This window comes from Salminus brasiliensis, chromosome 12, assembly GCF_030463535.1.
Source record: "Salminus brasiliensis chromosome 12, fSalBra1.hap2, whole genome shotgun sequence".
NCBI lineage: Eukaryota > Metazoa > Chordata > Actinopteri > Characiformes > Bryconidae > Salminus > Salminus brasiliensis.
The window spans coordinates 23,909,748-23,922,944 of record NC_132889.1 but is presented as its reverse complement, the minus strand read 5'-3'; the positions used below and the strand labels follow the sequence as shown (position 1 = coordinate 23,922,944).

General features: G+C 43.3%; 2 protein-coding genes across 2 annotated transcripts in view; one reads left to right on the top strand and one right to left on the bottom strand.

Moving 5' to 3' along the window:
• The window catches only part of rps2 (ribosomal protein S2), a 267,844-nt gene that overhangs the window by 194,006 nt on the left and 60,641 nt on the right, over positions 1-13,197 (bottom strand). The gene's annotated exons all lie outside the window — the stretch shown is intronic.
• tob1a (transducer of ERBB2, 1a) lies at positions 5,860-10,172 on the top strand. The gene is made up of 2 exons (XM_072694202.1): positions 5,860-6,064; positions 8,080-10,172. Exon 2 carries the CDS (start codon positions 8,246-8,248, stop codon positions 9,218-9,220), a length of 975 nt encoding a protein of 324 aa, XP_072550303.1. The 5' UTR covers positions 5,860-6,064; positions 8,080-8,245; the 3' UTR covers positions 9,221-10,172.

The window sequence follows — 13,197 nt, the reverse complement described above, 5'->3', positions numbered from 1 at the left end:
CCTCTTTTGCTCTACCCTGTGAGAGCGAACAATCAATAAAAAGGTATTTTTCATTGTTGTTGACGCAAAGTAGGTCATGCGCCATCAGTGCTTTTCAGCAAGCCCAGGCACTTCTCTGCAGAGAGGAACTATTGACTGGGCTGAATGCAGCGCAGCTGAATTATGTAAGACGCAGTTCTCAACTCGGGCACTTCGTAAAGCATTAACAGATAGGACTGGTGAGAACTCCAGGGTGGAGGATGTGCTGAGATGGTGGGAGGGGTGTTATGAGTAATCCATTAAGATGCTATTAAAAAACCCAGAATGGGAAAGAAGTGGTTGACGTGGTTTTGAGCGAGTCCACGACTGGGATACCTTTCAGCCCATTGTTTTTCTTTGACGGTTACCAACATTGAATTGACACTTTATTTTGTTACTGCTACTTATTCTTTCATGCTGCTACACTCCTTTCATATTGTGATCATATTGCTGCTACTTTTTCTTTTCATTTCTCTACTTTTCCCATTTTTTTCTATTTATGTCAATCATTTTTATATGCTATTATTTTATTTATTCAATAATTGCTCTTTGGGTGTAACTGGGACCTTCACAATTTCACAATTTTATTCCACCCCATGTTCCACATGTGATGCGAATGACAATAAGTAAATGTATTTGACCAATCTAAAAGATGTGGAAACCCAGGTTTCACACATTCTTTTGCTGACAATGGCTTAGTAACAGTAACAGACCTGAGTTTGTTTGTTGACAGAAATCTCAATTTTTTGATTAATGTGAATCCTGCTCTCTTTGTTCTTTACATTGTGTCAAACGTCATGATAAATGGACCAATAGAAGCACTCTAAATGTCTTGGAATAAAGTAATTTTATGCTTTCACTGAAAGTTAGGACCATTTTGGAGAGGATTGCAAAATGTGCATTCATTCACTCACAGCCTTTTTCCATAACCTCGCTATTTCAACTTGGCACAGTACATTTATAAACAGTAAGGAGGTAATATCTAACTAAGGTAATAACAATAACAAGCACTTGCTTCCATACTGTAAAGGCTGTGTCATATGAGCTAGTGTTTATCTGACAGAAGCTGCACATTAACTACCTTTACAGCCTGTGTACTTCAGCTTCCACTCTTAGAAAAGCCTAACCCAGTGGATCAGAGCGCAGGCTCCTTAAAGCCTATTTAAAGACTAACTTGGGTCAGTGTACCAGCAGTGAAAACATAAAGAAGGCTCTTAGGAGCCAGGGTCTGGAAAATAAACCTTAATCATCTAATGCTGGTCACATGAATCTCATAAAGCACTAGAAGCCCAAAATCTTTTCAGTTCTCGCAGGTTTCAGTGCAGGTTCCTCTCCAGCATCTTCACTATGACTTTTTACGACTGCTTCTTCTCTCTCTTTTGCCCTTCGTTTCCTCTCACCACCGCCCCCCTCCCTTTTGCTCTTTTTTCACGCACCCCTTTCCACTGTAGATCCCACATCAAAGGAAAGGGGGCCGAGCATCTGTCTATTGTGAGAACTCGCCTCAAAGCTCCATGTTAAGTAATAACAATCGGTGACGTCAAAAGCTCTCCGTCTGAGCCGGGTGGCGAGGGGAGAGAGAAAGACGTAGTGAGTCGGGCAGAGAAGGAGGGTGGAGGCAGCTGAGGTTGCATCGCATGAGTGTTTTGTGTATGTGTGTGTGTGTCTGTGTGAGGGGGTGGGGGAGGAGGGGGTTGTTCTTGTGCTTGTGTGTGACCATCATATTAACACCGTCAGTAACCTGTCCAATCAGGGGAAAGCTTTCAGTGTTGCCTTTTCCTGGAAATTAGCTTGCTTTCTGCTGGCTGCAGCAGGGCAGAAATATCACAGCCATTAGACACAGCTATGCATCAGCACAGTTTCTCTGAGCGCCACAGAATGCAGCACTATTCAGATGTACCCTTATAATAGTGATGACTCTATTCGAAAGGTGAATGCAGGCAAAAGAGAGCATGTCCTGTTTGCTAGAATGGCGGGGCCTGGTAAACACTATAGGGAGCGTTGTTTGTTTGAATCTCACCAATCAAAAAAGGATTATTCAGGATTCTTCAGCAAAGGCAATGGTTAAAGAGTCTACTTGAGTGCTTAAATGGTTCTGAGCATGACTGAGAATCTGCTGTATATGCATTTCGGACCCTTATACACATCCTTTTTTTTATCCATCCAATTTAGCATCATCCATTCTAGCATATTACACACTTATTTATACGTTCTTCTCCTTTATCAATGCATCCTTAATAATAGTGATAATACCATCTTAAATATGAGTTCAGACAAAAGGGTGAAGAAACTGAAAACGCTATGCAGTGCGTTTGTGTAGGATATACTCCACCTTAGCATTTCTTCATGCTCCTTCTCCAGCCCACAGTCAACCTCTCCTTAACAATACCATGACTGCTGCCCTTGTCCTGTTTACTAGATCAAGGCAAACGCTCTTAACTAAAAAGCATTCTACGATACAGCCCCGAGTGGGGGTTCTTTGGATCAACAGTGGAACCCTTTTGGTGGTAAAGGATTCTTCAACACCCCACATACAAAACACTGGCCAGGTAACCAGAACCAAATGATTCTTTGAGTTGTCCTGGTTCTTCATAAAACCACTGGATTTACTGAGGAACCATAGAAAAACACCTTTTAAGGACATAGTAAAAGAATCTATTAAAAAAATTGTAAAGGAGTATGAAGAAATGCAAAGTTGTGGATTCCAGCATGACATATGCAAACCCTCAAAACAAGCACATGACCATTTAAATGGACCTAATGGACTTAAATGGTTCTTTGACTTGTAATGGTTCCATATATAGCCATTGGAGAACCCTGGAAGAAGCCCCTTTTTAAGGGTGAGAATGCCCTACACAAGAGTATTTGTTCAACACAGCCTTAAAAGGGGGGGTTCTGGGCTCACCTTTCTAAAGGTCATTACTATTCTAAGGGCACATCTGTATAGGAAGAGCACATCTGTTAGGAAAGCAAATGGTTACATAAATATGGAATCATAAGAACTCGTATGCTTAAGTGGGTCTCTGCATGCTTCTAAGGGTTGCAGTGGTACTTTTTTTCTATGCTTCTTTATGTGCCTCTCTCAAGCACGTTCCACGTTCTCTTCTCTAATGCATTCTGCTCCTATACAGATGTGCCCTTCTCATATTGATCACTCTAGTATAAAGGTGAACACGGGCTAAAGAGAGAAGAAACTGCCCTTGAGTAAGCACCAGTCCAGTAAAATGGTCTACAGAAGCTTGTGTAGGACATTGTAGAATCTACAACTTTACATCTCAAGCCTGCAACCATTCTCCTAATATCCAGATGTACCCTTTCTACTAGTAGTGGTAGTAATAAAGCCGAACACAAAGAAAATACAAGCTGTTCTTGGACTGTTTGTTACAACAGAGCCTGGTGAGCAGTGCAAGGCTGCGTAGAATATGCTAGAATCTACAACTTTGCATTACTTTGTGCTCTTTTCTCAAGCCTGCAGTCATTCTCCTGCTGGCAGAGTGCTGGATCCCTCTGGGAATTAATTGGAGATTACTGATCTTTAAAGCTCACGTCCCTTGACAAGAACAAGTTGCAGCAGAGACTGGAATGTGTGTTATTGGATTAACCATAGGACAATATACCTGTCTCAATGTGATGTCTAACAGTTCTGCTAATGTTTGAAAAAAGTAAAACCACCTTATCCACCTTTACAATCGGTTGATTTATTATAACAGTGGACAAACGAGTTTTAAATTAGAAAAGCAAGGTGTCAAGCAACCTTTCACTGACTACAGCTCAAAGAGCTAGCAAACCAACGGCTGACACAAATAAAGCCCAAGAGCCTTCGGGCACCACTGTCCTGTGGCCAGAAAGACACATGTCCACATTTCTGTGGGCTGTTTGCAGTATAAATAACAGGCCGTAGACTGCCAAGGCTGGGCCTGTTTGTGTCATGCCCTCCGTGCATGCATGCCCGATCATTTCTCTACCTCGGGAAGTACCAATCATTCACACTATGAGCACATACACGGCGAGCCATTGAAAAAAATAGCACAGAAATCATTTGAACAGAATACATTTTCAATACTAATATGAATAGCACTATAGGAACATGCTGCCTTTTTTCTTTACAAAGCCACAGTGCCTGCAATGACTCTGCATGCTTCTCTGCATGAACACTGCCTGATGCATGTCAGCTGTCTGATGCACTTGCTAGGCTAAGAGATTAGCATTACTCTGGACTTTTTTGGGGGGGTAAAACAGATCAGTAATTTTGAACTTCGTTACAGTCCTCGGGACGCCCCTAAATGTTTCGTTTTGTTTTTTTGCTTTATCCTGTTTTGAGTTCGGTTGGAGCAAAAATGTGGACCATCTGAAGGGCCCTGAGGATGATTTGAGTAGCAGTGGGACAGACAACACCTAAACATCCACACACTAAGGAGAGGTGGGCCCAGAGCCTACACAGAAACACTAGGCACAAGGCAGGAATACCCTGTGGACAAGGTGGACAGGACACCAGTCCATCACAGGGTACCACACACACACATACACACCCATTTACTCACACCTAGGGGGCAATTTAGCAAAGCCATTTCAACTACCATGTGTTTTCCAGAGGTAGGAAGGAAGCCCATGCTGACACTGGGAGAGAAGTGGCCTGCAGGCCTGCTGCGCCGCCTATTTATTTACTGTTTCCTACTAATCATCTGTAATTAAATTAGCCTGTGGAATTACACAGGACTAGTATGTTAGAATAACTTCAGATACATTGCTTTTGTATTACTGTCCTATACTTTTAGATGCTTGTGCAGTCGATTAAGGACAAGTGCATAACGTCACAACAGAAATGTCATTTCTTCATACCCCTCGGATGAACCTTTCACTCCGCGATACAACGTCAGGTTCATCATTTAATTTGAGGAAAAGCAGAAACCATTAATCTGCATTCAAACCCCAAAGCGTCCCTATTCAACTACAGCAGCGTGTGACGTCAGCAGCCGAGTATCGGTGCGCCATTCAGGAGAAGCTCCGGCCCCTTTTTCAGCCAATCAGCGGTCGCGTGCTTTTCTTCCAGCAGCCACCGACTCTGAACTCCAGCCCTACTATAGCTGTATCACTCCGCACAGAGACTCTCTCGCTCTCTCGCTCTCTCTCGGCCCCCAAGCGTATGTGCTGACGACTGTACTGAGATATAAACCGTCTACAGCTTTAACATTTGCAGCCAGGCCTGCCTAAAAACACGAGCTACAGTAGTTTCACTAATGCGACGGTAAACAGACAGTCCAATTAGACCTGGGCAGGGAAAGTTGCCACATCGGAGTAATTTGTAATGTATTCTGAATTTAAAAAGTGGAATAATACAGCGCTTCTATCGTGACTATAAATGCAACAAGCCTCAAAGAAGTGCCTCGAATTTCTTTTACTTTATTTACCCCGTTTCTTCCTCTAATACTTTACTAGAAAAATCTGCCACCCATGAATTAGATTACTGTTTAAATGCCACCTTTAACGGCGTTGTTTGTGAATCGGAGAGCAGACAGTGATGGGACTTGTTCAGCAGATCAACTTTGTGTGCTGGGACCGCTGGAACTAGGTAACGCGTGACGTTCAAGTCCCTTTAATGGGCGAAACACCGTGTAATGAAATCGGGAACGTTTTTGATCGAGGGCAAAACGCGCCAATGAGCGCAGCTGACGTCACGTTGCGGGCGGGTTTATCTCCCGAATCGGACCAATCACAGGTCCGGATAGGACGTTCGTATTGTTTTGACCTTTGAAACCGCATCACCGCCCACCTCGTGTCCGTGGCGGAGGAAAACTATAAATACAGGAGGGTGACAGCGCTCGGGCGACGAAGTTGTAAAAACACCCAGGTAGTGAGGGTGGAAAGACGCTTTTAAGAAGGTTAAACGGAAGCAACTTAACCTTTTTTTTTTTTTTTGCAGGCGCATACAAACTGGAATAACCTTTTTTATGTTAACGTACTTAATGTGAAGAAAATATTTATACAGTTTTCTATTTGCACTAGTTAACGGTACTTCAACTACTGAGAATCTTTTTTTAAGACGAAAGTAAGTAGCTACGCCTTTTCCATTACTTTGGGTGTTTGTATGAGGTAGCTAGCTTATTTGACAGTATCGTGCAAAATGTGGTGTATTATTGAAGTGCTGAACAGGGAGAGAACTTGGCTAGCTAAATTTCGAGCCAACTTACTGCGTCAGTGCTAGGAAGGAGGCTTCAGTGTCGGGGAGGGGTTGCTAACAAGTAAAACTCCTAATGGAAACATTAGACTCGGATGCTTTTGCTTTTAGGCAAAACTAGCTAGCTAGATAGCTAGTTTTCTACATTTCTCGCGTGTATTGTGCAATCCAAACGCCATAAGGTGGGTTATTGGTGCATTTGTTGAGCAGTAGGAAGCTCTTGCAACCCTCTGTGTATTAATAGTAGTAGCTAGCAGCTTTATTAGAAAGCACGCAGTGTTCATGTTTAGGCTACATGTAGTTATGCTACTAATGTCGTCTCGAGTCTGTAACGTCAATGGCTCCGTGTACTAGTGCTTGCTAGCTAGTATGCCGATGGTCCTCACGGTGTTGGGATAAACAGGGCACATCCTCACAGTTGCAGAGGATGAAATGGCGTAGTCTAGCAGTAGTCGTTTCATTAAGACGTAAACCACGGTTTTTCCATACGTGTTACTAAATGAGCTGCTGGTTAATACGTGCCTTTTATAGCTAATGATGATTTCCCTGCCTCGTCGCGGTAATCAGTGACGAGCTGTTCTTGCAAACCCAGCTACTGAAACGTCCGCGCAGCTTTTCCCCAGCGCTGTTCCTCGGCTTTCTAATCGCTGCTACACGTTAGATGGGGTTCTTTCCAAAAATAGCTTGAACTAGATCTAGTTCGACGTTGCCGAGTCGGCTGGATTGGTCTCACTTGTACGGGCTCTAGTGTAAGCTAGTTATTATGTAACGCGATCAGATCGGTGAGCGCCACAGCTGCCTGCCTGCCTGCCTGCCTCCCTCTGACGACAGCCTGCATATAGCACGCAGGCTTACGTCGATAGGACTGACCATTATTTCCCTGTCCCCTCAGAGACTGTAATGCATTGATCAGAGCTATTCCTAATGGCCTTATTGGGAGTTACTTGGGGAACTTGAGGAAAGTGCTGCAGACCTTGTTTATGAACAGCAGACGTATATACAGTAGGATACAGTAGGTGTTTAGGTTCACAAGGTTCTTCTGAACTAACGCCTTTCTCCTAAGGGGGAAGTGCTACCTTTTTACTGAAAGCATAGACTGCAGAAGAACTTGTCCTGTGACTGTAAATGGTAAATGGGGTATCCAGCAAAGCCCAAAGCCTAAAAAATTTGCATTACATAACGGGTGTTCTGTTATTTCCAAATGTTGTATCGCTAGTTGAATCATTTTAGATGCAATAACCTGGGAGATTATGGTCCAACCCTGTTCAGTGTCATTCAATACAGTTATCCTTGGTTAAGGTCATAACCTGCTGTTACGTTTTAAATGTGGTGTCTGTTTTGCACCGAGATCATCTTTTAATATGTTATTATACTGACGCTGGCTGTACAATACAGTTGATGGGACTACCATCTGTCCTGAACCCCCCCACCCCCCACCCCCCTCGCTCTCTACCTCCACTGGCAACTGTTGCCAGTGTTTAAGGGCAGGCTCTCCCCTGAATTTGGGCCGTGTCAAATGTCAGATTCTCTAGCATGGGTTGCTCTTGGGTTGAGGTGTTAAATCCCCGTGCATAGCATAGAAGTTTAGCTAGACCTAATCACATCCCAGTTTCTTAAATGAATGCTTGAGACATGACTGGTTTTTATGGTCGGTTTCTATGAGTCACTCCGAGACTAAAGAATTTTAGTTCGTTTTGACCAAATCTGTCAACTTATCATTTAAGTGATCCATATCCTGTCTGCCTGTCACTTCATGGTACTTGCATGAAGTGCTTAGTTTAATCTAAGAATGTTTGAGAAGGTCATTGCTATTTGTTGCCAATATGGATTGTAGTCTCTTGTCTGTTGTATGTTTTGTTTAAAGCATGTCTTTGTTTCCCTTCAAGGAACTGGATCTCTCATCTGTGGAAGGAGACATTTCCTCTGCAACCAGCACTTTGTTCCTTTGCCTAGCTCCTGCTGATCCTTGTCCTGTGGGAGGCTTGAAACCGCACAAGATTTCAACTGGTCACCGGAAATACTAATATTTTGCACCTGGGCAGTTCAGCAGCTATGCAGCTTGAAATCCAAGTAGCACTCAACTTTATAATTTCGTACTTGTACAATAAGCTGCCACGGCGGCGAGTCAACATTTTCGGCGAGGAGCTGGAGCGACAGTTGAAACAGAAATACGAGGGACACTGGTACCCGGACAAGCCATACAAAGGGTCTGGGTTTCGCTGCATACACGTCGGGGAGAAAGTGGACCCAGTTGTAGAGCAGGCAGCCAAAGAGAGCGGGTTGGACATTGAAGACGTCCGCAACAACCTGCCTCAGGACCTTAGCGTTTGGATCGATCCTTTTGAGGTGTCTTATCAGATCGGGGAAAAGGGACCCGTCAAGGTGCTGTACGTGGACGATAGCAATGAGAATGGGCTAGAGTTGGACAAGGAGATCAAGAACAGCTTTAACCCTGAGGCCCAGGTCTTCATGCCAATCGCTGAGCCTGTGGGACCCTCGCCTACGTCCAGCTCGCCATCTCCTCCTTTTGGCCAGTCTGCTGCAGTCAGTCCCACCTTCATGCCCCGCTCTACCCAACCCTTAACCTTCACCACTGCCACCTTTGCCGCCACCAAGTTCGGCTCAACCAAGATGAAGAGCAGCGGGCGGAACAACAGCAAGGTGTCACGGAGCTCCCCCACCAACCTGGGCCTGAATGTGAACAACCTCCTGAAGCAGAAAGCCATCTCCACATCGATGCATTCTCTCTACGGACTTGGCTTGGGTGGGCAGCAGCAGAAGACCTCTGCCCTGTCGCCCAATGCGAAGGAGTTTGTGTTCCCCAGCCTGCAGGGCCAGGGCAGCCCAAGTGCAATGTTCCCCGGGGAGAGCACCCTCAGCCTCGGCTCTCTCCCGTACAATAATGCCTTTGACGTGTTCGCCGCCTACGGAGGCCTGAACGAGAAGTCCCTGATGGACGGCCTGAATTTCAGCTTGAGCAACATGCAGTATTCTAACCAGCAATTCCAGCCAGTAATGGCCAACTAGGAAACAAAGATGTGACTAAAATGACCAGAGATATGTGATGGGGGTGGGTGGGAGGGTGTTGGGAAGGGGTGCTTATTTGCAAAAATTCTGAAAAAGAGGAAAAAAAAAAAATAGAAAAGAGGAAAAAAAAAGCTTACATGTCAACTGTACAGTCCCAGTGTACAAGTCAAAGAGCATGAGCCCGAGGGTGAACTACTTTGCCCCCTTGAGTTATTTTTTTTACTTATTTTTTTTTACTTTATTTTTTATTTTTAAATAATGAAGCTTGTAGTACAATGTGTCCAAGCTTGGTTACCTAAAACTCGACATTATATTGTTTCTTTTGCCAACCAAGCACAAAATTATTTTTATTGACTGTTTTAAGATATCTCTATGAGGAATTAAAACACAAGTCATGGCCTCTTACAGTATTTAAGATATAGCTGGACAGCCAATTTTCAAAGGATTGGCAGAAATACTAAGTGGAATTTCCTGGTCTTTTTTCTAATTGTATAATTTAATTTAGTACAGAGTTTGTAAAATATCAGAGTATATATTGTTTCTACGACATGGTATTGCATTTATATCTTTTTACTACTCCAGTGATCCGTGATGGCTGCAGCAGCTTTTGTGTTATTTCTTTTTTCTTTTTTTTTATTGAAATTGTAAAATGAATCCATCTTTAAAAACATCACCTATTCTAAAGATTGTGTACAGAATATTCCGTAGTGGTGGGATTTAAGAATATTTACTTTTTGGAAAAAAACAAAACAAAACATAAGAGTTGTATTTTCTGTTAAGAGTTAAAAGATTTTTGCTATATTATGGACAAAATGTAATCGTATATTAATTTTGTACCTACATTGTGCAATACTTGATAAACAAACGGTATAACAAAGTATTTGGAGTCAGTGTCTTACATGTTAAGAGGGACTGATAGTTTATTAAGTTTGTATTAAAATGCTTGAAAATATATTCTTGTCTAACCCTTTATTTTTCCAATGAATGAATGTGATGTACTGCAAACACCAGAATGCTTCTGCATACTACAGAAGAACCTTCTAGAGGTTTGAGCAAGCTAGTCAACTGTGTGCTGCCACATGGGGATTTACAATTGACCTTACAAACCACGTTTTATTGTTGAAGCGTTTTGGTCAGATAGCCCTGTTTGGTGCTTTCTTTGTTCACCACCAGACTCTGCAGTTATTGCTCTACATCAAGATATCTGCAGGTTTCCTCATTTCAGAACTGGTATATACAACCAGATAGTATATATTAGCATGCCTGTCTAGTTTGTTCACAGTTTGCAGAAGGCCAGGCATGTTTCTAAGGTGGATCAAAAGATTAGTAAGCAGCGCTCTTGTGCAAAAAAGCCTTTTGTACTGTGCAGTCTACCTAGCTGTGTTTTTTTTTTTTTTTGGTGTTTGCCAGAGCATGCTGTCGCTGAGCCTCACAAACAAATGGCAGTGCTGCCTCTCAGACTCGCTGGTGCTTCACTAATGGCTGTAACGTCCTTGTGGCAACAGCAGGGCTGGGCTCTGGGAACAAGGCTTATGATGGTCTTCCTTGGTATGAAGGTCCTTCATAAATATTGACATGCCAATTCTTTCCTAAACTAATTTTAAAAGCACATACTGAATTATTCACCCCAAATGTGGTTTAAAGACTTGAAAGGGTTGAATGCTGACATGATTACAAGGGAATGAAATTTATTGGGGTTGGCATTTAGTTCAAAGTATAGTGCCTTTGCAAATATTGTCATGGTGGGAGACTGTAGTAAGGTTCTCTTGGGACAAATCTGTTTCTGCCCACCCCTCCAAATCAGACTACTCTTGCTGTGGTTGTCAGGGCTAGCCCTGGTAGATTTAACAGGTATGTTGAAGCTTGAGGAGTGCTGCTGTGGCATCCCTGCTGCTGCCAGGGCCTCCAAGCTTTTCACACTCAGAATTTGGTGGAAGTGGTTGTTGCTAGAACCAGGAGGAGAGCAGCAGCAGCAGCCGACACCGTAGTTCTAAAAATGTCAGTTCGCTTGGCTAAGTGACTTCAGCCTATATTTAGCTCTGAGTGTTGATTGGAAAAATGACATCTTGAGTGGGATGTCTACAGATGTGCTAACCCACTACCTCTAATGGGTCTGGATCCAACCGAGAGAGCTTCCTGCTTTTTACGGCTAAGCAGTGTGACGACTGCAGGGGTTAGCCTGCGTTAAAAGAGCAATCAGGACAATAGATTTAATTTTTGTGCTTTGGTGGAGTATGAACGCAAATGAGCTTTTCTGCACAGTACTGGAGGCTGATTCTGGGTCGATGATATTAATTTTCATTAGTAATCAGGTCTCAGCATGGGCGAGTAGGGGGAAATGTAATAAATGTTAGAAATCTGTTTCAGTTCCTTGACCCCTACCACTTATATAATCTTATTGTATTCTGTGTGGCTATCAGAGCATTCATGGCATGGATCAAGTATTGGCATAATTCACTGGGTCACTATTTTGGTGGTTCCCCTCCTTAAAGACACATTATCTGAACACATCTTTTAAAAATTCGTTGTCCAAATGTATGTATATTAGGTTAAATAAAAAAGTTTAGTAAACAATATATTTAGTTCATTCCAGTTTGGTTCTGTCAATTAACCCACCACCTTCATAGATCCCCCTAGCACTAGCAATCCTCCCGACACAAGAAGGGTAAGGACTTAACACACATCTCCTCCGATACATGCAAAGCCACCTCTCTTTGACCTGGTCCCCAGCACTGCCACACCAGCTAACAGTTCCTTACAATTCCTTATGAGTAATACGGGGAGAGAGCGCGGCCAGTTGTGCTCCCTTAGACTCCGGCCACTGATGGCAAAGCGGCATGGCTCGGGATTAGAACTCATGACCCTTGGGCCATAGTGGAAGTGCTGAGCCGCTCGGAGCCCTAACAATATATTTATTTTAATTTTCACTTGCTAGCTTAGACTCTGTCCATCATGCAATGGCAGCAGGGGCTGGCTATTTGTAGATGGCCATGGCATCACCAGGGTTCACATCTATTGGTTGGGGGAATGCTTAGACAGTAGCACCACTCTGGGGCCCCTGAATTACTGTGTTTAAAATTCTGTGAACAACAGATAGATTATTTATCTAAGAGAAAGTGAGGCAAAGATTGTTATGTTACCCAAGAAATAAAAATGTCTCTTTGAGTTCGCATGGTTTATACAGAACCATTGCCTTTGATAAAGAACCCCCAAGGAACCCTTTTTAATTGTGTACTTACGTAACTGATGAATATGATGCATCACTTACCCCAAATGCAGTCTGTCAGCCAAGCCACTTCTGGTATCTGAACAGGTTATGCTAGGCTAATGTTGCTAACTTATACTGTCACCAGTCCCATTTCCCTGAGTCCATGCTGAACACCTCTCACAACCAGCTCAAAAATATTCAACTTTCTCAAATCTTCTCAAATGAATGTAGTACTGTATTACTTACTGTACTACAATACTTTCCACAGAGCTGAAAATGGTGTTGCAGCCATTTTGAGTAGCGACAGCCATTTCCACCTCAGCGAAAAATGTGCTACCATCCATACTAGACAACCAAGCACCTCATTTTCACGGCAGTTTGAGAGTGGACATTTAACATTTACACTGAAGGCATTTAGCAGACGCTCTTATCCAGAGCGACTTACAAAAGTGTTCGCTGTTTACTCAGAAAATACCCGTAGCTAGTTTGTATGGGATCCAGAACATATCCTACTAAATACAAGTCAGTATGGAGACTCTGCAGTTCGGACACCCAGTGGACATTCGTTCCACCACTTCGGTGCCAGGACAGAAAAAAGCCTGGACGCTTGTCTTCCATGGATCTTAAAGGATGGCGGGTCAATCCAAGACATACTTGAAGCTGGAAGGGCTCTTGGTGTGGATCGGCTTTTGAACATTGCCATCAAGTATGGAGGGGCTGGTCCATTCTGGGCTTTGTAGGCCAGGGTCAGGGTTTTGAATCTGATGCG

What these genes read in the sequence shown, in the direction of transcription:
- tob1a (XM_072694202.1), top strand. Translation starts at nt 8,246, where the DNA reads ATGCAGCTTGAAATCCAAGTAGCACTCAACTTTATAATTTCGTACTTG.